The 24366-nt window shown below is 45.8% G+C and overlaps 1 protein-coding gene across 5 annotated transcripts in view; it reads left to right on the forward strand.

Moving 5' to 3' along the window:
- The window catches only part of EPHA5 (EPH receptor A5), a 187145-nt gene that overhangs the window by 143341 nt on the left and 19438 nt on the right, over nucleotides 1-24366 (forward strand). For 3 of the 5 annotated variants that reach the window (XM_086611754.1, XM_086611755.1, XM_086611752.1), the window contains exons 8-13: nucleotides 7910-7975; nucleotides 14831-14898; nucleotides 16329-16454; nucleotides 17481-17666; nucleotides 22790-22851; nucleotides 23672-23881. In XM_086611754.1, coding sequence (XP_086467880.1) covers nucleotides 7910-7975; nucleotides 14831-14898; nucleotides 16329-16454; nucleotides 17481-17666; nucleotides 22790-22851; nucleotides 23672-23881 — 718 coding nt within the window. The remainder of the gene's footprint in view (nucleotides 1-7909; nucleotides 7976-14830; nucleotides 14899-16328; nucleotides 16455-17480; nucleotides 17667-22789; nucleotides 22852-23671; nucleotides 23882-24366) is intronic. The other 2 variants (XM_086611756.1, XM_086611757.1) reach the window with 1 other exon arrangement.

The following is a 24366-nucleotide window of genomic DNA, read 5'->3' on the forward strand; positions in this document are numbered from 1 at the left end:
TCTGTGGCCATAAAGAATCAAAACTGTGTGGCAACCAGCAGCTCCTGCTCTTCCCACAGTCACTGGCAAGTGCTCAGGACCCCTGTGGGGAAGATGTGCCCTTGCAGGTCTCGTTTTTGCTGCTACCCTCTCTGGTCCGAGCAAGCAGTTGCAAAGCCTGAGCCGTTTGTCAGCAATTCTCGTTAGTTGTGTCTTTCTGTCCTTTGTTCTAATGGGCTTTCCAGGATGTGCTTCCTCTTGGCTCTTTGTCTCTTGATGTGTTTATAAAAGCCCTTGTCTCTTTTGGCTAGTTTTATCGTTGCTGCTGCCTTAGTCCTCCTACCTTGTACTCACAACTCTCTCCATGGACCCCAGGGCAGCTGCAGGTTCCCGGGAGCTTCTCTATGCTGTCATACTGGACATAGGGGAAGGGAGAGGCACAGGGAGCTGCACTCTTGGTCTGTTTTTATCTTTTCAGTCCTTCCTCTAAACTGGGAAGAACCCAGTCGCTCGGCTGGAGGTGGTGGAGAAGCCCCCAGCACCAAGGTTTTGTCCATCATTAGAGAATTGGCTTCAAAACCACGGAACTTCTCAGCTGCTTTGAGTTCCTGTGGATTTTAAAGCCTACCTAGTGCCTCGAGTGACTTGTGAGAACAGAAGAATAAACCCCAGAAGCCCACAAAGCTGACAGCCAATTTGAAATTAAACAAAGCAAAACAAAAAAATTGCCTCTGTTTGGAAGAAGCAGAGATGCCACTGAAATGTGTCACTCACGCTGCTTTGCCTTGGATAAGATTTCGAGATAATTTGTGGAGTGACTCTCCTGCTGTGACTCTGTGGGGATGATAAACACATTCCAAGTCATGGGATAATCCCTTTCTAAAACTGTTAACCTGTTTCTGGAAGATGCTTTCCTGTGTCTTTGGAGTAGTTATATTGTTCCAGTGCCTGGTTCCAGGGAGTTAAATTTCCTTTCCTAATTCTTTCCTGTACTTGCTTTTAGAAAAACAGACATTTTGAACTCCAGAAGTTGCTCCAGCTGGAATCACCACTGCTTTCCACGCCGAGCAAGCTGTGCAAAGCCCAGGCTCTGTCTTTTCTGCTAAAGTAGGAGAGCAGGTACTGCCCAGCAGCAAAGCTAAGGAGATCCCTCTTGCTCTGCAGCACTGAGGATGTAGCCTGGCCAGCTCCTGCCAACAGGCTCCTCATCACCAGCTCCGTGCTGCTCCCAGGCTCCCTGGGAGGTTCTGCACACCTCGGAATTAGGATACTCCTCCCTAGGATGCTGTATGGTGTCTCTTTGCCCCTGTCCTCCCAAGTGCTGGGCTGAAGCAAGCAGGGGCTTGAGAGCAGCGAGGAGGGGATGTCCTGCTCTCAGCAGCTCAGCAAGTAGTTTCCCAGCCGTAGGACTCAGGAGTTTGCTGGGCTCTGCAGACTTTTTATTTTCTGCTAGGTCCCTGGAGGCAGAAGTTTCCACACCTTTTCCCCTTTTGTTGCTTTCAAGTATCTCTGCAGTGTTCTCGCTTCTTTTGAACGAGTGTAAGTAACAGCTTGGCATTTCCCGTTGGCAGCTGGCCCTAAACCAAAGGTCAGCTGAACGGTAGTCACGGTGGCATTTCCACATGCCAGCGTCCATCTGTGGAAGCGCGCTTTGTGTCTGAAGCCGGAGGTTCCTGGGAATTTGAAACTAAATGCGCTTTGCCCTAAACAATTAAGCTGAGTTTCAGAGCTGATTTACTCACAGATGCTCCAGAAAACTCTTTCTGTAAATAATGTGTCCTCTGACCAAGGTCATAAATGCCAAGCAAAATAGCTGATCACTTTTTTAAGTTATCCTGCTCTTTGCATCAAAGGCATATTAATAATATAACGATCAGGATTACAAATCAAAGAGGTTCACTAAATCAGACCGTAGTTGTCTCAGCAAAAAAAAAGAGAAGTGGATTGAAAATCTATTATTAAACCAGCTACAAGCATTGAATTAAAGAACACGGAGTTGTTATTATCTTTGTTTTGTTAGGATTATGTGTTCTTCTCGAAAGCGCAGTTCATTTCACAGATAGAGCAAGGCCATGAATTTTGCTTTCCTAGTGATGCTTGAATTAGATGCCACATGGCATCGTCGTTCCTGATTGAGGTATATATTAATCTAAAATCATTGCAGACTTTTGTTTTACAGTCTGTGTCGGACAGTGCCCATCCCAAACATCTTTGCTCTCTGTCTTGCAAGGAGCAGGAAGGTGCTGCAGTCGCCGTTGTGGCATCAGCCCCTTCCTTCCTACAAAGCTGAGGTAGGAAGCCAGGTTTGCATCAGCCTGGGAAGGAGACCCACTGCTCCAGAGCAGTTTCCTCTCTTTTGTCCTTCAGAACAAGCCCTGTTTGCAAAGCTGACAGGGTCTTAGGGTGACCGTTAAGAGACTGCTGGTCCCTCTGGTCCCCCAAGCATTTGAGCTTTGGAGCGCTAAACGAAACCAGAGTACAGAGTAAAATGGGGATGCTATTAGGTCAATGCTGGGCGTGTTTGCAAAAGCTGCTCAAAATAACCAAGAAGTGTGCTGTGCATCTGCATTTATAGCCAGCTACCCATTATGGATGACCTTTCCATCTCTAGTGATCTTCCAAAGAACCGGAGGGAGCTTTTTATAGAACTTAAGAAAAAAAAATAGATTTGAAGCAACAAAAAACTGCCCCTCACCCTGTGTCATGCGTATATAGAAAGTCCCTTTCTGGCAAGGAACGAGCCTTCAAAAGACAAAGCAAAGACAAATCTTGCCACCTGGGTATTGGCAATTAGAGGCCTCTGCACCAGAGTAGCCATCCTTGACCTTAGTTGATTTAGACTTTTAAATATCAGCCTCTGCGGTGGCAGAGGGCTACTTTCTGGACACAAATATGTGCATCTTGTTAAAAAGTGACTTTCAGGGAGTAGAGAGGGTGAAAGGATTGTGGTGTATATCCCAGGTCCTGAGCCAGCGTTTGCAACCTTCTGTGATGCAGAAGGTCAAAATGGATGAATTTTTCCACAACCTCTCCCTCATCCTATTTTCCAAGATGTGTCAGGGCTTAAAATAGTTTGCTTTTTCGATATTTCCGTAGGAAATGGGAGACGGTGTGTAGATAACGTTTTTCATAGCGAGAATTTTTCCAGCATGAGTCACAATTTTTATTAGTTGTGACTTTTTAAAGGATTTTTATCTCTGCGTTCTTGCCTGCTCTTCCTTCTTCCTGCAGGACATTGTCTCCCATGATTTATAGCCACTTTATGATGCTGCCTACTGCCAAATATTCCCTGTGATTCACCTGACAAGAGGAAGGATTTTGTTGGAGAAGCTATTGCTCTGCCAAGTCAAAATTCCCATCCACCAAGAGCAGGCAGGGTCTGGTCCTGCTTCTGTTCGGGTCAAGGTTTTTACTACCTCCGTCACGTTAACAGCCTCTTTACTCTTTGGCAGTACGTTTTCCCAGAGAGGAGCGTTAGCAGCATTGGTATCCAGGATCTCTCTCTGGAAAAAAAATAGTGCACACCCTTGTGCACAGGGTGATGCCTTCTCAGGGCCGGTGTGGAAATCTTATACCTGTAGCATCCCCGTCTCTAGCATCCTGCCTAGATCAGCTTGGAAAATTTGGCTGCTCTAAAACCTTTTTTCTCTTTTATTCTTTTTGGCTTGATACTTCTGTGCAAACACACTGGGCTCTGCAAGCCAGTCTGAGCTGCTGGAGTTTCAAGGAAGGTTTAGGGACCTAGGCTCATCTGCCTTCAAATGACTTTGGCCAAGACAGGAGGTGAGAGTTGACCAAATCTGTAATTAAGCTCCAAGCCCATGAGGGCTTACCTTTGAAAGCATAATTTCTGAGTTACACTGGCAGCAGCCAAGGGAACGGGGCAGGAGGACCATCATCAACAGATAAGCGGCTGGCATGAGCTTTGAGCAGGGGAAATGGGGAGCAGTGCAGCCCTCAGTGACAAAAGCTCCTTGCCTTCATTCAGATGATGCGTTTGATGGCATTATGCAAGTCTCATTTCCACTTCGAGAAGGGAACTGGGCTGCCCTTCAAGCTGAAAACGGAGCCTGATCTCAGTGGTAGCAGCTCCAGGCTCCTGCGGAGCTGGTGAAAGCCCCATGTTTAAACATAATGTTTTAAAGTGGAGTTTTACAGTGTCTTCTCTTGGCTGTGGAGTGGGTACGAGATGAAGAAGAAAATCTGACTGTTGTGCCTCTGCACTTCTGAATATGTGGATGTTTCACCTTTGCTTTGGATGCTAGAAATAGGAAGCATGACCTCTCCTGAGGGCACGCCACGTTGCAGCACTTGGCCTCTTACCTAGAAAAATGTTATCCGTACTGTCTTATGGCATAGACATAGGAAAGTGTAGTGCCAGAGGTCTTTCCAAGGGCAGTTCCTTTCCCTGGAAGCATTGATCTCCTTCCCCAGAGTGATTGCACAGATATCATCTGCTTGGGCTTCTGCGTTCTTGGTTATTCTCGAACGACGCAGAGATGTGCTTTAAATGTGAATTTGGTATAGCTCAGCAGGAAGAGGAGGTGACTCCTTGAACATTCATCCGGTTCTAGGCAAAGTAGGACTATGTTCCTAGCAGCTCACAGTGCGTAATGCTGCTCCTCTGACGTTTGAAGCAAGGATGTTGACTCACAAGGTGCTAGGTGTAGTGCTGGCCTCCTGACCTGGAGGTGCAGGAAGCGATCATGGCCATCGCTCGAGGCTGCGTGAAGGATTAGGCAAATCTTCCCAGGCACCCTCAAGTACTTCAGTCTCTAATTGCAAGCCTCTCAAGAACATCCCATTAGAGCAGCTTATTAAAAGCAACAAACAAGGCTTTCATTTATCATGACTCCAAGCCTTCAACTTATAACTCTTAAAAGCCGCAACTATGTACAGCAGAGCCTTTCTCAGATCTATCTAGCCACTGGAAATGTAGTTTAATTCCAGATGCTCTCCGGGTCATCTGCAGGCTTGTGGTAAATTAATTACATTGATTGCAGGCGCAGTTGCTGGGGCCCATCATATATATACATTTCATTAACAAAGCATTTAGCCCAGGGTTTGAAGCGATGCCAAGGGTGTTGATAAGTCCTCCCAGCACAGGTTTATTAAAGTTTGCTCTCTGGGCAGTTGGGTTTGCAAACCACAAAGGCATAGTGGGGGTCACCTTTGCTAGAAATCGGAGGAGCGTTGGCTTCGTGTGCCTGAGATAAGCGAAAGCAGTAGAGCTGGTCTAGCCAAGAAGCGGAGCAGTGCCAGCAGGCCACGGAGGTCCAGGAGGTGCTGCTGCAGCTCCGGGCTCCTCTACGTTGTCTCTGCCCATCTGCAGCTCTTTCCTTGAAGCCAGGGCTTGACGCAGAAGTCACACCTTGTTTCAAGCCAGCTTGGCTTTTGGAGGTGCTGCCACCTCAGCTCCTCGTTCTTTCTCAGCAAAGGGGATTTAACGCCGCAGGTGTTTTCTCAATAACCTTCGGTGTTATGTGGACGTGTCATCTGTTAACCTGCAGCAGATCAGAGAGGCTCCTGGCCACCTGCTGGAGCCAGAGGCAGCCCCCAAAAGCTCTCCTCGTAGTCTGCTGGTTGATTGAGTGAGGCTGGAGGAGACTTTGTGGATAACTGGTGTATGCAGTGTTCAGCTCAACTCTCACTGCTCCCCGATACAGGTCAGCTTGCTGGCTAAAGATCTCAAAACCCCAGAGAGGTCCAGGCATATGTCACTGAGCAGCGATCTCTTATCCTGCCGCGGCATTTGATCTCATCTGGAAAGCATTTGCTTTCAGCTCCTATGTTTCTAGACTGAGAAAGCCCTGTGTGGAGCAAGGAGACAGGAAAACTCTGCCCCTCCTGGAAGCCATTAGCACCCATGGTGACTATTGAGGGCCCAGTGGGTTTGCTGGAGTTTAACATCCAGTTTTATTTGCCTCGGGATTTTTATATTCTGAAGTTTATCTGCCAAATCAAGTCATCCTTTTAACACAAGCAGTAATAAATCTTCCTTTGTCCTAACTGTTCGGGCCAAGTAGTCCATTCACTTACCTATCCAAGTGCTCCTGGGACTAGAAAGTGAATTTTGTTGTCTGCTGATCCAGTTTAGTTTGTTTCTAAGAGCTTTAGATTTCCCGTAATGTTACACCTCAGAGCATTTTGACCCTAAGTGCACAGCGTTATGTGACAGGTGTGCAGGAGTAAGGCTGCATTGAGGCATATTTCCCTTGCACTTGGACATTTTTTTCCTCCCTGTAAAGGGAGCAAGTGAGATGTGAAGCACTCTGCATTCAGTGCAGGGAACTGGTTTTGTCTCAGAGCAGCCCAGTTGCTGATGAGGTGCTCAAAGAGTTTTCTTTGTTTAAGAAAACAGTAAGCTCTTTTCGTTTGAAGGAAGTGCTTGCTTCTCAGGTTAATTGAACTGTTGTTTCAAAAACCTTGACTTTGCAAGCTGAGCACTGTGGGAAGGTCTGGTGGCAGCAACTGTTAGAAAATGCCTGGGGGAAAAGGACCTCCTAGCTAAAATGTAAGCTAAGTCATCAGAGCCACAGTCATCTTCTGAAGAGGTACCAGTTCCCTGCACTCAAATCCTGTGAGGTTAAAGCCAGAAAATGGCAAAATTGTCTCAAAATATATAATGCTCAGGTTCCATTTGTGTGCTTTTGGGTTTTGGACCTCCAGTGTTAACTTGGATCAATGGAGAGATTTAGTGTAGGCTGAGCTGCTCCCATACTAGTATGACTGCACAAGCTGGGGCATTATGAAAATACCAAATATTGTCAATTATAGTATAAAAATATTGGCATCGCTGTTTAGAAACTGTTAGGAAGTTGTTTTGCTGATGCAAAAGGAGCTTAGAGAGACATTCTTCATGAGTTCTAATTTGAGTAAGCGCATAATCCAGTATATAATTCTGTAAATCATTGCATGCCTGAAGTTATTTTGCATCATAATTTAAGGCGGTGCTGTTGCAGAATGTTAATTTTGTCTAAATAGGCTATTTTAATGTGTTTAGGCATTTACACAAATCTGATGGGCACAATTTTTTTTCAAGAACGATATGTTATGATGATTTGAGGAGCAATGACGAGTGAGATCTTCAGCTGACTTTAACCAGAGTTATGTCTGCACCGTTGGGCACCTGCTTGTATATCATACTGAAGTTCTTCCTGTTTCTTCTGCACTGTGTTCTTTTTAAGGATGAATTACCTTAATACATTTGGTAACACAAAAACTGTCCATGCAAGTTCTCTCGCAGGGATAAAGGGCAGTTACTGAGGTTGCAGCCAGCCTCATGCCACGGACTGATGCCAGGCAAACCCCTGCTCTGATTAGACTAGAGTAATGGCTCAGCAGCCTTCACAAGCAAGATGTGGATGCACACGGTGCCTTTCTACTCACCATATTTTGAGTTTATCTAGGCTGAATGCTCTCACACGACTCGTGTAAGGTCCTGCTTCTGCAGATACGTAATGCCTGTGCAAAGCTGCACTGATACAAGGAGACCCAGAAAGGGCTGTGTGAGTAGAGTACGTGCATAAGGGTCTGCAAAAGCAGAGCTTGCATTCATCCAGTGCTTTCTTTTTAAAGGAAATGGTAACTGTACCGCACACACGCTTGTGGAAAAACTCACTTTGCCTGCTCCAGGGCAGGTGCTTAAGTTTAAGCACATGGGTGGCCCCATCAATCCTAATAGTGGTACTCAAGTATGGGAAGCACATGGTTAATTGCTTCGCAGGACCAGGATCTATACGCTCTCCCCAAGGCATTTTTCCCCAACGGTAGCACATGCCGTGAAATTCTTACAGGCCAGGGTGTTAAAGTTCAAATAATAATTGCAATAAGAAAGAAGAAGTGCATATAAAAATGTTGCGAATGTATTTGCACCTTGCCAGGGCGGTGGGATTATTCCTTATCCTGGGCCTTTTTGTTTGCTTTTCAGTTGCTGCGATCATGGCTGTGGGTGGGCTTCTTCTCTGCGTGCTGTTGCCTATCCGAGCCTAACATGGTCAGTGTTCCCACCTGTGCTGGCTCCTATTTCGTGTCCTCCCTCCATGTTTTCTGTGCACAGTCTGCCTCTCCCTCCCTTTCTTGTATTGGCCTGGAAATCGCTTTCTCATCCAGTCTCTGCACCCAGCTTGTCTATCTCAACAACTGGAAATAGCGTGACCCGAAGCAGAGTGTGTCTCCAGCAAGAGCAGGGGTCTCAGGGGAAAAAAAATTCCAACTGATACGTTATGCCGTGATCGATCCAGTGCTGGACACTTCATGAAATTCTGCTTCTCGTCACCAAAAGGGGCTGGGGGAGGTAATTTACCCCCAGAAAGGAGATGGGGGGGCAGGTGGGAGTGGAAAGGTGTTTAGTGGCGTGTAACGTGCATGTCAGCGAAATGAACTGTATGTCTTCGACATACGTGGCGATGACGTGGTGCTGTTTGCCAACGATATGCTCCAGCAGTGTTGGACATATCTCTGTGGGCATCAAGAGCTGCGTGTCCGTGCTGCATGCTGCCCCGTTCTGCCAGCATCTGGGCTGCCTCACCACTTTCTGCTCTCGTGTACTCTCCTCTCTTTTCGAACTTATCAAAGGAAGGGTGATTTTGATTTCTGTTGATTTGACAGGACGTGAGTTGAGTTGCTCCCCAAAGAGAACGTGTTTTAGTTCTCTGAATTGGTTGTAAACTGTACAGGCAGAGGTCTTCCTAAGCCTCCTAGGACACTCATGAAATCACCATCCCCATCAGATAGCTGCCTGAGATCATAGGAGCTCTGAGACGTCCCACATGTGTTGTTAAACTGGGAAGGTTTTGCAGCACAGCTGGGTGAGAGGTGTGAAGCTCTTCTACTGTGTTTTCGGGGAATGCTGAGGCTTTGCATGGTGGTAGCTGGGTCATGGTGCAGTCCCTGGCTATGGGGCACAGCAGTCACCGAGCGAGGTGACCGTTTGGTTCCTAGACCGTTTTTGGTTCCTCTAGTGCTGTATTTTGGCTTTGGCAGTGGCTTGAACCAGGGAGGAGTTTGCAAATGCAAGTCTCAAAGGCCCTAAAGCAGAAGGTTTTTTTCTTTTTTCCTAGTGGAGCATTTATAAATTTTCCTGTTGGAGCATTTCCATGACTTTTGAGTGCTTAAGAGCAGCATTAGCAAGCAAGGCTGCTCAGCTTGAAGTGTTTGGCTGCGAAATGTTCTTCTGGTAGACGTGGTCGTTCCTGTGAGCCACCAAGTTGGTGATGATTGCGCTAAAAGAAAACCTCACAGTACTCCTGTTGTCTGTTGTGCCTGTGCCACCAGTGCATGAGCAGTCCCTTGCTGGGAGTCATGCTTCAAACGTCCTCAGCAAGGTCCCCAACCAGAGAGCAGCAGCAATGGAAAAAACTTCTCAGAGGAGACTGGGAGCGGACTGGATGGCTACAAAGAAGAGGATGCATAGGGAAAACTTGGCTGGCCTGGAAAACACCCTCTGCAAGTTTCCTCCTAAGCTGCGGAGAGACTAAAGTGGCAGCAAGCTGGGAGGGGGAAATGGGAGAAGTGACTTCAAGGCATGGACGCCGTAGGCTGTGCTATGGAAAGGCATGACAACCTCTTTAGAGAGATTTATGGAGATCGCTTCAGAGGGAGCTTCCTGCGAGAGGGGGAAACGATGTCTTGTTTAAATTATTTTTAATTGTTCTGGCTGTGGTTTAGGAAAGCAGGGAGTCATTCAGTGCGAAGGCAAGGAAAGACTAAAGGCTAAAAATACCACTGCTGGAATTGTGACACTTCCTTTGTAAGGCATCCAAGTTCATCGGAGGTTGAAGGCAAGGTCAGACCCTGTAGAGAGGGACAGCAGTGTCTGGCAAAGCAGCTGAGAAGACGATGAGCCTGCAGCCCTTAGAAAGGGAACCTGCCCTGGTTCCTCTTGGGCCAGTTGTCTAGTGTTTCTTTGGACTGGGCTGAAGGTCTTAGCTTGTCATCTCAAGACCTTTTACTGTTCTTTTGATCTCGTTCTCCAAATTATAGGACTTTGAGAGTAGATAGAGGACTCGAATGAATCAGATTCCTGGCCTGCATGCGTTGCTCCAAGTTACTCCAGGTGAAATTTTGGTCCAGTGCAATAAAAGTAACTCATTATAGACAGCAAAAAAGCAGGAGGAAAGCGAACAGAAAAATGGGAAACAACTTTCAGTATAAAGGCTCTTCATTTTGTACCAGTCCCTTGAGTATTCCCTAATTTTGTGATAATGAAGGTATTCTAGGATTGCAAGCAGCAAAGGTGAAAATACTGAACATGGACCAATGTCACTAGAGGTGGTAGATTTTCACCCCTGGCTCTCAGCGTCGGTGTGGTTTACCCAGGATACAACTATTTGCTGAACAAGTTATTGTCTCCACACATGAACTGAGGCAACAGGATCTTGGCCAGATGGATGGAGCCCTGATTGTTTGTTCCTCTGGGTGGAATGTGGTCCTGCCCTGCAACACGTCTGCAGCCTTATTGCTTTAACATCTTGGAATAAATAGTCTGAAATGAGCGCTAACCCCGCGTAAACAACGACGCCGTGGTCCTCACAAACCTCCTGTAAAACGACAGCTCGAGCTGGGTTGGATGCGTTCCTCCAAGCTGATTTATTGTGAAAGGTGAGCTTCTGAGTAAAGGTCTCACCCCTGAAAAACCAGTGGCATTTTGCCTCTGTTTTGGAGAAGTGCACAGAGTTAATTTATTTGATATTTAAGAGATTAAATACGTGTGTGAGTCTCTGCAGGACTGGGACAGGAGATTGTGTGCAGCTTCAGGGCACACACCGTTCGATGGTACTGACTGCACCTAGCCAGGTGAGGTCCCTTTCCTCATCAGGGACATCTAAATGCTGTTCCCATGTCTATTTTCAGTAACGTTTTGGCTGTGTGCTGAAATACTTTGGCCTATGCCTATAAAAAAAGTATATTAAGACTGCCACATCACTGCCTAGGGCTTGGATGTCCAAGGTCCACCTCCACAGTCCCCTGGCTGTGTCCTGCCTGGGTTGTGACCAGAGTGCTGGCCTCAGCTAAGGAGATAGAAGCTCCTTCCCTTGGTCATTCCGTGGTTTTTGGGGATGCCTCAGGTGGCTGAGGAGCCACACACCACCCAGCAAGGGCACCCTGAAGCATGGGGTGAGACACAAAGTATCTCCATCAGTCCAGGGAAAGCAAGCATCTTCCTGCCGCGTTTCTCGAAGGATTTTTCTCCATGAATTGGCTTCTGCCATGTGAGGCAGTGGGCATTGGTTTCCCAGCTGGATTCTTCATCTTTCTACCCGTCCGTTTTATATTTTATAAACCTATATAGGGATCATTTTACAACTTCACTTTTATAATCTGCCCCATAAATATTTTACGAGCTGCCTGCCAATCTGCAAGTAGTTTTTAAATAAGACATGATGCCTTAAGAATATTTAAAGTCTCACTTTTTTTTTCCTCTGATACTTTTATTGAAAAACACAGAGCTGTGCAAGGAAGACATCTGCTTTCTAGATACAGAAACTGGGACAAATCCACAACAGGAGTAAATGAGCTGAAATTCAGGTGTGCTGCTGAATTATATTAACTCTTTGGTTGAGTGTCTCCTGCTTAGTGGGAAATGAAGCGAGCCTCAGGATCTTTATGCTTTTGCTGTACGTGATGTAGAAAAGATATAGGAAATCTATGGTTTGTACGATGACAATAAACTAGAGAATGAGTCTTCCATCAGGAGGCTTTTGACTCGCAGCTTTTCCAATAAATATTAAGAGCAAATGCACATGCAGAAATGGATTATTTCACAAACAAGTGGGAGCTTTTTCTTCCTCCAAAATATATTGCAAAGCCACAATATTTAGATACTTTTATCTGCCGGTAGGATTCACGTAGCGAATCAGGACTGTTAACTTGAAATAGCAGATTTTTATGGGATTTAGTTGGGGAAGAAAGGAGGAAAAACTGCTTGTGTGTGTTATTTAAATCACCTGAAGGTCAAGAAGGGCAGAAACGTGGTTTAGCCCCAGTCAGCGTGAACATGGCTTGTTTCTCTGGGTAGTTTAGGAAAGTGAGCGTGCGAAGGGCACAAGTGGTTGCAACAGGCAGATTTCTCAGCAAGCTTTGTTCGTGGTGCCAAACTGTTGCTGGAGAGTCCCAGTCCACTAGCTGCCATTTCGCTTTGGCGTGTCTTGTCAAGGCTTGCTTTAACGATGCTCTGGGGGTCCCAGAGCCTCATTTCGTATGCTAATGTGATGTGCTGCTGTATGCGTTACCCAGCTCGAGAGAGGGGGACAGCTGGAGCCAACTGGTTTGCATTGGCCCTTTGAGTGTGTCCCTGGGTGGTAAAACAAGGACCATTGTGCATCAAGGTGCACTTGGATCACTGGACACAAGCTATGGCATGTTTCCCATTTCTCTCTTCTCCCTCTTTATAGTTGAAGAATCAGGAGAGGCGAGCAGTAAAAGGGATAACGTTAGAAAAGCTTACTTATAGGTGAAATACTCCAAACCTGAGGAAGAGATGAAAGCATTTGCTCTAAAAGGCAAACAGAAGAAATCTTGTACATGTGCGTTTCGTAGAAGGATGAATTGAAACATCTGTGTATTTTTAAAAGGAAAATCGAATTATATGCCTCAATCCAGACAATTACTTCTGCGGAAAACTGATGTAACTTTTGGCAAGTTGCAGCAGAAAAAATTGGGGTTGCCAGAAGTGGGAATTGATACTGATACTCCTATCTCTAGTTTATATACTTAAAGGAGGAGGCAGTATGATGAAGAAGGAGAAGAATCCGTTTTCACCCAGGAATTGTGAACACCAAAACACGCTTTGAAATGACCAGGTTCTCCACGTACACCTAGTGCTTAGTTTTGGAGTTCATTAGGCAGGACTCCGTCTCAGGAAATGGCACTGCTGCTGCTAGAGCAATGCGGCGAGCACCGACACGTGGGGAACTGAGCCGTGTCTCCGTGCACCTCGTTGCCGCTCTCATGGGTTTTGCATTCGGAGCGTGGTGGTCTCAGCTTGGTTGCTGCTGCTGAAATCGTGCCCAGCATGGAGAGCCTGGTTGTTTATTGAGTGCAACTCATTTACCTCCCTGCCTGTGCCCCCAGACCACCTGTCAGCCTCCTCCCTTGTCTTCTGCACCTTGTCTCAATCCATTCCCTTGTGCTTGCACAACCTTTGCAGTCTGTTTTTTCCTCCTCTCCCCTTGGCACAGGTCTCCCCTCCTCCCCAAGGTAAGCTTGCGTGCCTGCTCCCCTTCCCCAGAGTAACCCCAGGAGCTCATGTTGCTTTTCCCCTCCTCGACCCACTGGTGTCCAGCTCGGCGGCGGTGTGAGCATCCCGTCACGTTGGGGCTTTTGTTTGTAATGGTGATTGCTTCGCAAAGCCGGTGCCAAAATCCTGTAGCCGAAAGGCTGCTTGGCCCCTTGCATCCAGGCAGACAGCAGTTCCCTGTAATGGGACTTCACGCTGAGGGCATGTTTCACGCAGATGCCTATTACTGCCTCCTCCTAATTGCAGTTTTGTTTCTGCTAATCGTATGCTCCTCCTTGCTGCGAGTGATGCTGGAGCGCTCGCATCCCCCTCTCGCAAAAATCACGGGCAATGGAAGAGAAGACTCCCAAGTTTCTCAGCTTTAAGGGACTTCTTGGTAACCTGAGGTTTCCTTTGCGGTGTGCCAGCTAGCCACCCCACTGTGCAATGGCTGGCGTGCAGGTGTCTGTTCCAGGTTTTTCGCTCTACCAAGCAGTGTCTCTCTGTCTCATGTCCATGTGGCTTGCTTTAAGGATGATCTAGTTCCTGTATCCAGTTGTCATGTCAGGTCCTTGGAAAGACTGGCATATATATGTGCATCACACATATGTCATCCATATTTTCAAATGTATATATATGTGCTTATAGAGCAGTTCTCCTTGCCTCTGCAGTTACTCTGTGGCTTCCTACATGGTTATCTAAGTGAAGCAGGTCTCAGAAATGCCACCAAAGCAGCCAATTAGTGCTTATGCAAAACACCACCTAGAGAGCCAGCGAGAAGAGAAGGGTGAGGGACCAGAAGAGAAGGGTGAGGGACATGTCAGGGGAGAGCAGACAAAGACTAATAGGATGATGCCCTGGGGGAGATGCAACATCCATATGCCTGTGGCTGCAACTCCGTGGTGGGATTCAGCAGCATGCTTGCACTTGCCTGATGCTAATGTGGGAGCAAGATAGGTGAGACAGTGACTGCGTGCCACCTCCCATCTTTATTGCTGCTGGGCAGAGGGGATTGCATGAATGGTAACTCCCCTGTGTAGGACAGGAGATGTGCAGGAAGCCCCATCAGAGCCAGGAATACATAGGAGACCCTCAAAGGCAGTGAGGCGACAGGTTTTGGGTTTTTTAAGCCATTATTTTGCATGTGTATAAGGTGTTCATGTTTACACAAGGCTGTTTTTCTAAAGTATCAAAATTTAAAGTTCTGTGCAAATGCCCAGTGGAGCATGCAATACATACAACATGGTGCCTGCAAAAGCTCTGCGGTCCAGGAGATCTTGCTTCTGCGATTCTAATGTTTCATCCCATTCCCCTTCCATCATCCTTCCTGTTCTTGCTTTTTTTTTTTCTTCTTAATAGCTGAATTAGATGTGTGGTAAAGTGGAGTTGTTCAGAAGCATCCGTGGGATTTGGAAACACAAGTCCAATTGAAAATCAGTGGGCCTTGGGCCCCGAATCCCGTTAGGGAAATTGCAAGTGGTTTGATGAGCTAAAACTGGGACAGCAGCAATACAGCCGCTAGAGAGGCTGGATTCGTCGCTGCTCTGGGTTTTTGTGCTGTGTGTGATTTGCAGTAAAGAGCGAGGTTCTGCCATACCAGAGACAAAAACACTCTTCTGGTTTCTCTTCCAGGCGATGTGGCTATAGCAAGGCTAAACAAGATCCAGAAGAAGAAAAGATGCATTTTCATAACGGCCACAGTGAGTAAAGATCAAACACGTGTATGTGCGGTTTTGGATCTCTGTGGTAATGAGAAATACAACTGACAGGATTTTTTTTTTTTTACAAAAAAAAAAAATAATTCTGGTTTTGCTGGTAATTCACAAAACAACTGTTTTTTTCTGTTATTCGGTAAGTCCCCACCTGCTCCTGCTCTAAGCCTCAGAGAGAACTGAATGTTTGAACAGTTCTTACACCAGCCCAGCTGTTGACACCTGTACGTTTGCAGCAGATCTCTCTGGAAAGCCATTTTGTTCTCTTTCTCTGTCTTTGCTGCGGGACCCAAGGTGTTATTAGTTTTTGGCTGGACAGCACGTAACAACTCTACATTTTGCAGGCTGGACACCTCAGTCCAGACTACCTGTTTGAAACCTTTACTCCACCCCAGCCAGCCATGAGGACCAAGCCCACAGCTTCTCTTTGCCTTGGACACCTCTGCAGAGGCGTGAGGAATAACACCTACTTCTTGCTCCTAGGAAGCTTTCAGAAATGCTGTGTTAATGCCCTTATCTTCAAAAAAAACCTCTGCAGTGATGCTAGAAAGTGCATCTCATGGTTACTATCAGTCCTTCCGTACATCCGAGGCCAGTGTTGGAAAAGCCTTCCTTTGTCAAGTGCCGTGGGATCTGAGGATGGGTGACAGCGAGGTGCCTTTTCGGGTGGAAAAGGCAAACACGTCCTGAATGAAAGTCAAATTTCCATTAATGCTATGTAATGAAGGCAGCAGGAAGCAAATCAATTAAGAGCCACAGTATAATGTAGCTGTCCTATTAGACTGATGAGCAGTTCTTCATGTGAGTAGCCTTAATGATTGTCAAAACAAACTTACAATATGGATAATGAAAATACTTTTTCCCCCCTCTCAAATCCTGGAGAAAAAGCCTGCTATTGATTATATTTATACTGGTACAACCCACAGGCTTTGTGCTGCAAATATTCAGTTCATTTCAATCTCAGTAACTCCATCTGAAATAACGCGGCCGATTGATTAGCTAATATGTGACTGGGAGGGCATAATTTATTGCAGCTCTCCATCAACCCCCGTGCATCCAACTTCCTTTGCAAGTTATTCCCTTAACGTTTTGCTTTTTGTACTTTTCTCCTGGCATACCCTTTCCCCATCCAGAAAGGGATCCTTTTGCACCAGACCCCATTGCATGGCACCAAGAGGGATTTTTAGCACATCGTTCCAGTTGAGCACTATCATGTGCTTTTCCAAATATGATGAAGTTGCACGTATGTCACATATAAACCAAATGCCATTTTCTATGACTGTTACTCATTTTCCTCATAGAAACAGGTTTCCCTGCTGCAATGTTTTCCAGCAAAGCAGACTGCAAGGGACAAGCGTGCGTGTTGCCCATCTTCTGTCACGTCCTGTGCCATTAACGCTTTTAATTTGTGTTTGCAGTTAAGCTGCCTGGAGTAAGGACCTACATTGACCCCCACACCTATGAGGATCCTAATCAAGCTGTCCACGAGTTTGCTAAGGAAATTGAAGCTTCCTGCATAACCATTGAAAGAGTTATCGGAGCTGGTACGGAAATGCATTTCATGACCCTTAGCAGCATGGAGGGTTGGCTTCCTTAACACGAGAGATCTGGGAAGGGCTGGGAAGTATTTGTGCTGTTAGGTACTCTGCAAGGGATGGACAGCATGTTCCAGCTGAAGTTTGGGACAAACCTGTCATTGTCTGCAGTTTTGAAATTCAGGGACTGATCTGAAAACAGCAGAAAAGGATAACTTTTGGACCAAGCTGAGTTGTTTCAATGGATGTTAAGGGAAATGATTAATTTTCAAGTTCTTTTCACCATTTTAACCTTTTTCTCCTCCTCCATTAAGGTCAGTCTCAAAGAAAAAATTAAGAATAAAAAGTCATCTGGGAGAGAAAAAAAGCACAAACCAAAGTCCAAAGCCTTTCACTTCCTTGGTTAAGAGAAGAAACTCCCATTTTCTTTCCAGTTAAACTGTTTGTTTGGACTTGGATCCAACCTTAGGAATATTTTCTATCCTCTGAAATTGTGTTTTTGGAGGTAATTTACCGTTCACCAGAAGAAAAAAAAGAATCCATTTGGGTTACTTTTTTAAAAAGGCAGTCATAAAATTGGAAAGGGTTTATAGTCTATAAAAATATATGTTGCTGTGAAAGGCTAACAGCATTCCATCTATGTAACTTAACAAAGGAAGGTTAAGAAGCAAGTGGCTTGTGTTTTACAGCTATCTACACAGGGCGATGATATAGGATGTGACAGAACTCTTTCATTTAGTAGACAATAACACAAAATGAGGAAAAAGCCCAATAGAATATACACTATAGCTCTTTAAATATAGGAAAATTACATTTTTCTTCCTGGTTTTCTTGTGCTTATGAATTTCTCAGCTTGTACACTGGCTATTTGAGATTGGTGATCGCTGTGATGTTCAGCTTTCCACATCCTTGGATATGGGACAGCCCTGCGTGCCTTTGATCAGCTATCTATAGGGGCTGCGTGCTGTTGACGGACGTGTGCCATGCGTTCCTTCGACACGCCGTGACCCCTTTCTCGCTGATTTTTCTCTGAAGGTGAATTTGGGGAAGTCTGCAGTGGGCGGCTGAAGCTGCAGGGAAAGCGTGAATTCCCGGTGGCTATCAAAACCCTGAAGGTGGGCTACACGGAGAAACAGAGGCGAGATTTCTTGGGAGAAGCAAGCATCATGGGGCAGTTTGACCACCCCAACATCATCCACCTGGAAGGCGTCGTCACAAAAAGTAGGTACAAGTTGCTGTGGACTGATGTCCTTGAGCTCTGGCTGATGGGAGAGTTGGTATGGGGAGGAAGACTCAGGTAACTCACGTTTTGGCTGCACCTTTCATAATTTGTCAAAAACCAGTGAACTTCCCTTGCCCGAAATGTCACACTTTGTAGGTCCAGCCAGAAACACGTTCCCCAACATTGTAAAGGGGATTTGTGCCCAAAGGATTTTGGCATTCTTTCAGCGAGAACGGATCGATAATGACTAAAACGATAAAAAATGTTAACTCCCTCTGCAAACCTTGCCTCACCTAAGCATAATGTGCTTGGGCTAAGAGAAAACCTCTCTTCAAAGGCGCCAAATTAAATGAGACAGAAATAGGAGATGATGTGCCTGGCCAACCTCAGGCAGCGGGTGGGTGCCGGAGGTGATGGGAAGCCCGGGATGTCGGAATGCCGGCGGAGCGTGCTGCCTGACTTCCAGCAGCACCTACCGCCTGGAAAATGCAAGAGCATTTTGCACGCAGTGACGCTGAGCCACCCGCTAAGTTTGTGGAGCAGGTTCTCTTCTCATTCCTGCCTTTGTTTGCTTTCGAAACCACAGGAGCCCCAGGGTGAGCAAAGATGTGCCAGGAAGTGCGAAGCGATTTCCCTGGCAGGGAAATGAGGAGGATTGTGCTACCAAGCGTCTGGAAAAATTAAAAAAAAAACCAACAAACCACAACCCCTTGATGATTTTCCAGCCTTCATATTTTGAGAAACCGCTGAAGCAAAGCCTGCAGGAGGGTAGCCTTGTGATGGCTCACACGGGATGTGAGCAAGGACAGAAGTTAGCTGAAATTTCCCTTTCCAGAAAGCAGGGAAGAAGAACGAGAATGTAGCTGAAGATGACAGGCCTGTGTAAAGTCACAGTTAAGGCACTAATGGTAATAGTTGCCCCTGGTGCTGGCATATAGATTATGAGAGGGGTTGAGGGCTTGGGGAAAATGTGAAATGGCTGGCAAAACATCCCAGCGCAAGAGTGACTGCTCAGTTAGCAAAAACAACCTTCCCAAACTTTCCCAGCCCAGTACTTCTCCAAATGACTGTATGCACTAAAGATAAGGGCAGAGGAAGGGACGGCACATCCGAATGTGCCCAGCCCAAGCCTCTCCGGCTGTTGATGTCGTGCTGAGGCTGTGGGAGAGGTGTAGAGGCGTTCTCACTCTTCCATTTTAAAGCCTTGGAGGATCTACATTATTTACATCAAGGATATTTTTGTTGAAAACAACCGCTCCTTTATTTTGAGATATATTTTAAGGGTTTTGGGAAGCTCCTGCTAGCTGAAGAAGCACTAGCCTCGTAAGAGTGAATGGCTGTCTCCCCTCTTGTTTTCATAGAATCATAGAATGGTTTGGGTTGGAAGGGACCTCAAAGATCAGCTAGTTCCAACCCCCCTGCCATGGGCAGGGACACCCTCCACTACACCAGGTTGCCCAAAGCCTCATCCAACCTGGCCTTGAACACTTCCAGGGATGGGGCATCTACAACTTCTCTGGGCAACCTGTTCCAGTGCCTCACCACCCTCTGAGTGAAAAATTTCTTCCTTATATCCAATCTAAATCTGCCCTCTTTCAGTTTAAAGCCATTGCCCCTTGTCCTATCACTACATGCCCTCAGAAGAAGTCCCTCTCCAGCTTTCCTGTAGGCCCCCTTTAGGTACTGGAATGATTGGTGATGTCAGGGCTTAGCTACTACCATTCAAATGCCGGCGTCTCGGGCCATGTGGCTACTGTTAGTACCATTTGTCATTCATCAGAGGCAGCATCTCCAAAATTAGTCCTTTTTCAGAGCTGCAATAGAGAAGGCACAGAGATGCTAGCTGTTTGTCCTGTTCGTATCCTTATAACCTACTCAAAATCAATGCAGTTTTGCAACCAACAGCCTTTTCTTGCATTTTTTCTTGAAATTGCATTCCTTAGAACTGTTAAGAAACGACAAAAAATAACCAAGGAGGGGTAATTTTTATATTTTGGGGTTATAGGTTTCTCCCAAAAGTTGAATAAATATCAAAATCTCTCGAGGTCACCTTGTGTAGCCCTTAATACATAAAAGCTCCCATTTCTAGCCCTGCAGGGATGTGGGATATTGGGCAGGAAGCGAGTGCTGATTATACATCCATAAAAGCTGCTGCTGTCACGGGCTTGAGTCTTTCTGGCTGCCGGAGCCTCAGGGGATGGGTGGGAATCCCACTTTTAGAGAGGATGTGCCTCTCGAGCGAGCTGCCTTTCATATGAAGTGGCCGTCTGCTCCAAAGGTCGTGGAAACGCTGGGAGCTTTGCTTCTAAATTGGGCTTGGAGCGACTGAAGTTTGGATGCAGGGGTGTACGTGCACCCTGAGCTCCTCATTGGCTCAGTGAATGCTTCTTTACTGCATTCAAAATTTTTTCCATCAGGCATCTGGAGCCTCTTCCCAGCTTTTTTTCTGTTCTTTTAAATGGACCAAAACAACCTTTATGAATCTCAAACTATGCTGCTATCTCAAAGTATTGTTTAACTTCTTTTTCCCTTCAGTATTTTAGTCATTGGCCTATTGTAGATTCGGACCTTTAGGGTAAAACATCTTTGCTGCATCATGATGTACTTTGGAAGTAAATTCAGTTAAATTGAATTAGGCCATTTTTAATTCTGAATGAGAATATCCGGGCAGAGGCTTAATACCACTTAACTCATCTAGTTCAAATGCACACCTTAGTTAATTTGGATTAATCGTCTTCATTGCCTCCGTGCAGAAAAGCCCTTGGCTATTTCTGCTTTGCAAAGGTAATGACTGGGCTCTTCTCCTTCCCATCTCGTTTGGGCGCTCATGGTGGGCACGTTGCATTAATGCTTTGGCATGAATGACATCTACCCACATTTTGTGGCCCTGTAATGCCAGCAGGAGGGAGCCCTGCTGGCACGGAGCATCAGCCCAGCGCTTTAGAAAGCTGATGTTTACTTTTAATTTACTTTGTTGAAAGTTACTCTATTTGTGTCTTCATTTCCATGCTCTTCGATATGGGGCTAATTTATTCCACGATTACTGTCAACCTGCAGCAGTCAGATAATGAAACATAAGTGCCAGAAATTTTATTTTCTTTTCTCTGATGGCAACCAAAGGCAGGAGTCTGAAGGAGGTCCCCCGGGGTGGTGGCATAACGAGATGCCAGTCTTGCTGCAACGCTGCCTTGAAGTGTTAGAAATAAGGGACCCCGTGCTACAGTCGGGGGTTTAGTGTTTAAAAATAAGAAACTGAAAAAAAATTGAGATATACCTGGGATTTGCCTTCCCTGCATAGCCACTGACATGTTTGCCAACCTGTAGCAGCATCACTCGAGATCTCTCTTCCCTCCTGCATGCCACCCGTGTTGTATGGAGACACACGGCTGTCATTCTTGGAGATGGGGCCCATTATTTTGTGTGGGATATTTTTCGTGGCCCTGAGGTGTGTTTCTCGTATCAAAAATACTCCTTTTGGCAAGCTTCGAGCTCGGGAAGTAGCTGTGATACCAACTTAAAAGAACTGAAGCGACGCAGGTCCCTCAGGTTGCAAAAGTAGTATCTGCACAACAATCACTGTTTTGATTGACAAGTTTACAATTACCTTTATTATGTAGATAATTAAGCAGTAAATTAGGCAAATAGGTAAGGTAACAGGAAAGTGGGAAGATTAAGACCAATCTAAGTGGGAGCCCATGGGCTGATTTGTAGGAGCGTTTACCTTCACACGCGTGTTGTGACATGCGGCAGCTCTCGTTGATCATTTCTACGAAAGACATTTATAATGCACTTTACAAATAATTGACAGGTCCTCTTTTGTCTGTGCTTCGTGCTAGCTAATGGAAATTGATTTAAATAAAAAATAATTTACATGTTCTTATAAGATTTCATTGAATTTACAAGGACTGGAGCACACCACATTAATTATTGCTATGTCATTGTGGCAAGCTAGCGAGAAATTAGATATAAAAACTGAGCAAAAACTATATATAATTACCATTAAAATGACTCGGGCATGAAAATTAATCAAATGGATTTGGAAAAACATTATTATTCCTGTCAACAATAGGAGACCAAGTCTTTTGTTAAGAACTTTTATTTTGATTTCCACTCTCACTCGTTCGATGCTTAACTCGCTTTTGTTCTGCAGCATAAATATTCCTTTTCTTACTTCCAGATGTGTTTACAAAGGTAGTCACATGGGATTACTTGAATTACAAGGGATGTAATCCCATCCTTTCCTGGTCTTGGTTTTGGTGGCTACCAAGCTCAGCTGCTTCAGATCATCCACGTTGCTCCTGTTGGGCTCCTGTTGCTATTTCGGAGTGTTGAAGCTGTAGGAAAGAGTCCAAAGAAGTAGCTGTGTACAGTTTGGCCTCTGCAAGCTTTCAGCTTGTTCACAGAGATGAGGAGAAGGTTGTGCATAGCTTGCCTGGATTTGGCTAGCAACCTCTTCCTCAAACATAGAATCATAGAATGGTTAGAGTTGGAAGCAACCTCAAAGATCATCTCGTTCCAACCCCCCTGCCATGGGCAGGGACACCCTCCACTACACCAGGTTGCCCAAAGCCTCGTCCAACCTGACCTTGAACACTTCCAGGGATGGGGCATCTACAACTTCTCTGGGCAACCTGTTCCAGTGCCTCACCACCCTCAGAGTGAAAAATTTCTTCCTTAGATCTAATCTAAATCTCCCCTCTTTCAGTTTAAAGCCATTGTCCCTTGTCCTGTCACTACACACCCTTGTAGAAAGCCCCTCTCCAGCTTTCCTGTAGGCCCCCTTTAGGTACTGGAAGGCTGCAATAAGATCACCCCGGAGCCTTCTCTTCTCCAGGCTGAACAGCCCCAACTCTCTCAGCCTGTCTTCGTCATCTGAAAACTCTAGCACTTGGTACCTTACCCGTAACTCATGCGTACTTTTTCATTCTCTCCTACTCGATTCCCCTATTTCTACATATATTCTGGCAAAAGCTGTTGTCATTCTTCTGGGACAGCAGTGTCTCAGTGTAGATTTACTGTTGCATGGCTGTATGTTCACATTCAGTTGCATTACCAAAAGACTTTATTATTGTTCGTGCTTTTTTAAAAAATTGCTAACAAACTCATGTACTTTTTTTTCCAGGCAAGCCGGTAATGATAGTGACTGAGTACATGGAGAATGGTTCTCTAGATACATTTTTAAAGGTAATACTTGCATCCTTTTTCCAGGAGGACCTTGGTTGAAGTTTGGCTTCTTTGCAGATGGTTAATGTCAGTGAAAATGTTTGCTGTGTGCTAGTCCAGCTGTTGATGCTGTCTGGAGGCAGGAGTAACTCAGTTGTCTGTTTGATCTATTTTTATACAGCATCATGAAGGACTTGGTTCGTGCATTGATAGAAGCAGATAAGAATAAATTGGAGGGTGTTATGTTTATTTTAGAAGGCAGTCTGCTGCATGGAAATGATTAGCTTATCTTGCAAAATTTGATGCGTTTCAAGAGCACATCCACACTGCGTCATGGCAAACCCCAGGACTTGTCAGAGTTTTTCCACGAAATGTAAGAGCCAGAGAAGGGAGGATAGAGGAAGTGGTTAGAAACGTGGTGTGGCAACATGAGGAAGAGCCCCTACCCCAAAACATTCACATGTGGACCTCTGCAGGTAGGATTTCCCTGCAACTTGGTGCCATTCAGTTGGCTGACTCGGAGACAGCCCACCCCAGTGCCTTTATACACGTAACTACATGTGTTCACTCCCAGTCATGGTCTCTCTATCAGTCACCAGTGGAAATAGCTCGCTCCTTGATCTCCAGTTAAAAGAACTACATTTCCTTAGCTTTGTCTCTAGAGATCCTAATCCAAACAGTGAAACTTGGAAAAGCTTCGTGGTCAGAGCATGAGAGTAATGAATTATTAATTTCCCTGTTTCTCTTCCCCAGGGACTTACCTTTGCATTTTTATTCATGCTCACGCAACGCCGAGGGTGCAGAGACTCTCGGCTGATCAAACGTCTCCTTCCTTTTGCAGAAGAACGATGGGCAGTTCACGGTCATTCAGCTGGTCGGGATGCTGCGAGGCATCGCGTCAGGAATGAAGTACCTGTCTGACATGGGTTACGTACACAGAGATCTGGCTGCCAGGAATATCCTAATCAACAGCAACTTGGTCTGCAAGGTGTCAGACTTTGGCCTCTCCAGAGTCCTAGAAGATGACCCCGAAGCAGCGTACACCACCAGGGTGAGTTATGAGGATACTGAACTGATTGAGCTCAAGAAAAATGTATTCCCTGCCACGTTTTGGTGTTCAGGCTCTCTAGCAAAGAGATTGCTACAAATCCAGAGCCTCTAAGTGCGCACAAGGGTTTGACCAGGTGTTACCAGTTAATCGTTGTCAGATTAATTTTGCAAATGCCTGTAACTTTCTAGTGGGGATGGTCACATACGGCAGAACTTGGCTAATAATTTTGAAGTCCATGTTGGGCACTTGAGTCAAATACCAAACTTCACAAAGGTGCTGTGCTCCCAGCTCTATTCTGTCCTCTTTGGTGAATACCAAAGGGAGGAAAGAGCAAGAGCAAGTGCTTTGCGTAGACATCCAAGCAGAGATGTTGGCCATGGTCTTCTGGATCCATTTGATCCATTTATAGGCTGCCCAGGGAGGTGGTTGAGTCCCCATCCCTGGATGTGTTTAAGAATAGGGTGGATGATCTACTTAGCGATATG

The sequence above is a fragment of the Tauraco erythrolophus genome, chromosome 5, assembly GCF_009769465.1.
Source record: "Tauraco erythrolophus isolate bTauEry1 chromosome 5, bTauEry1.pri, whole genome shotgun sequence".
NCBI classification, from domain to species: Eukaryota; Metazoa; Chordata; class Aves; order Musophagiformes; family Musophagidae; genus Tauraco; species Tauraco erythrolophus.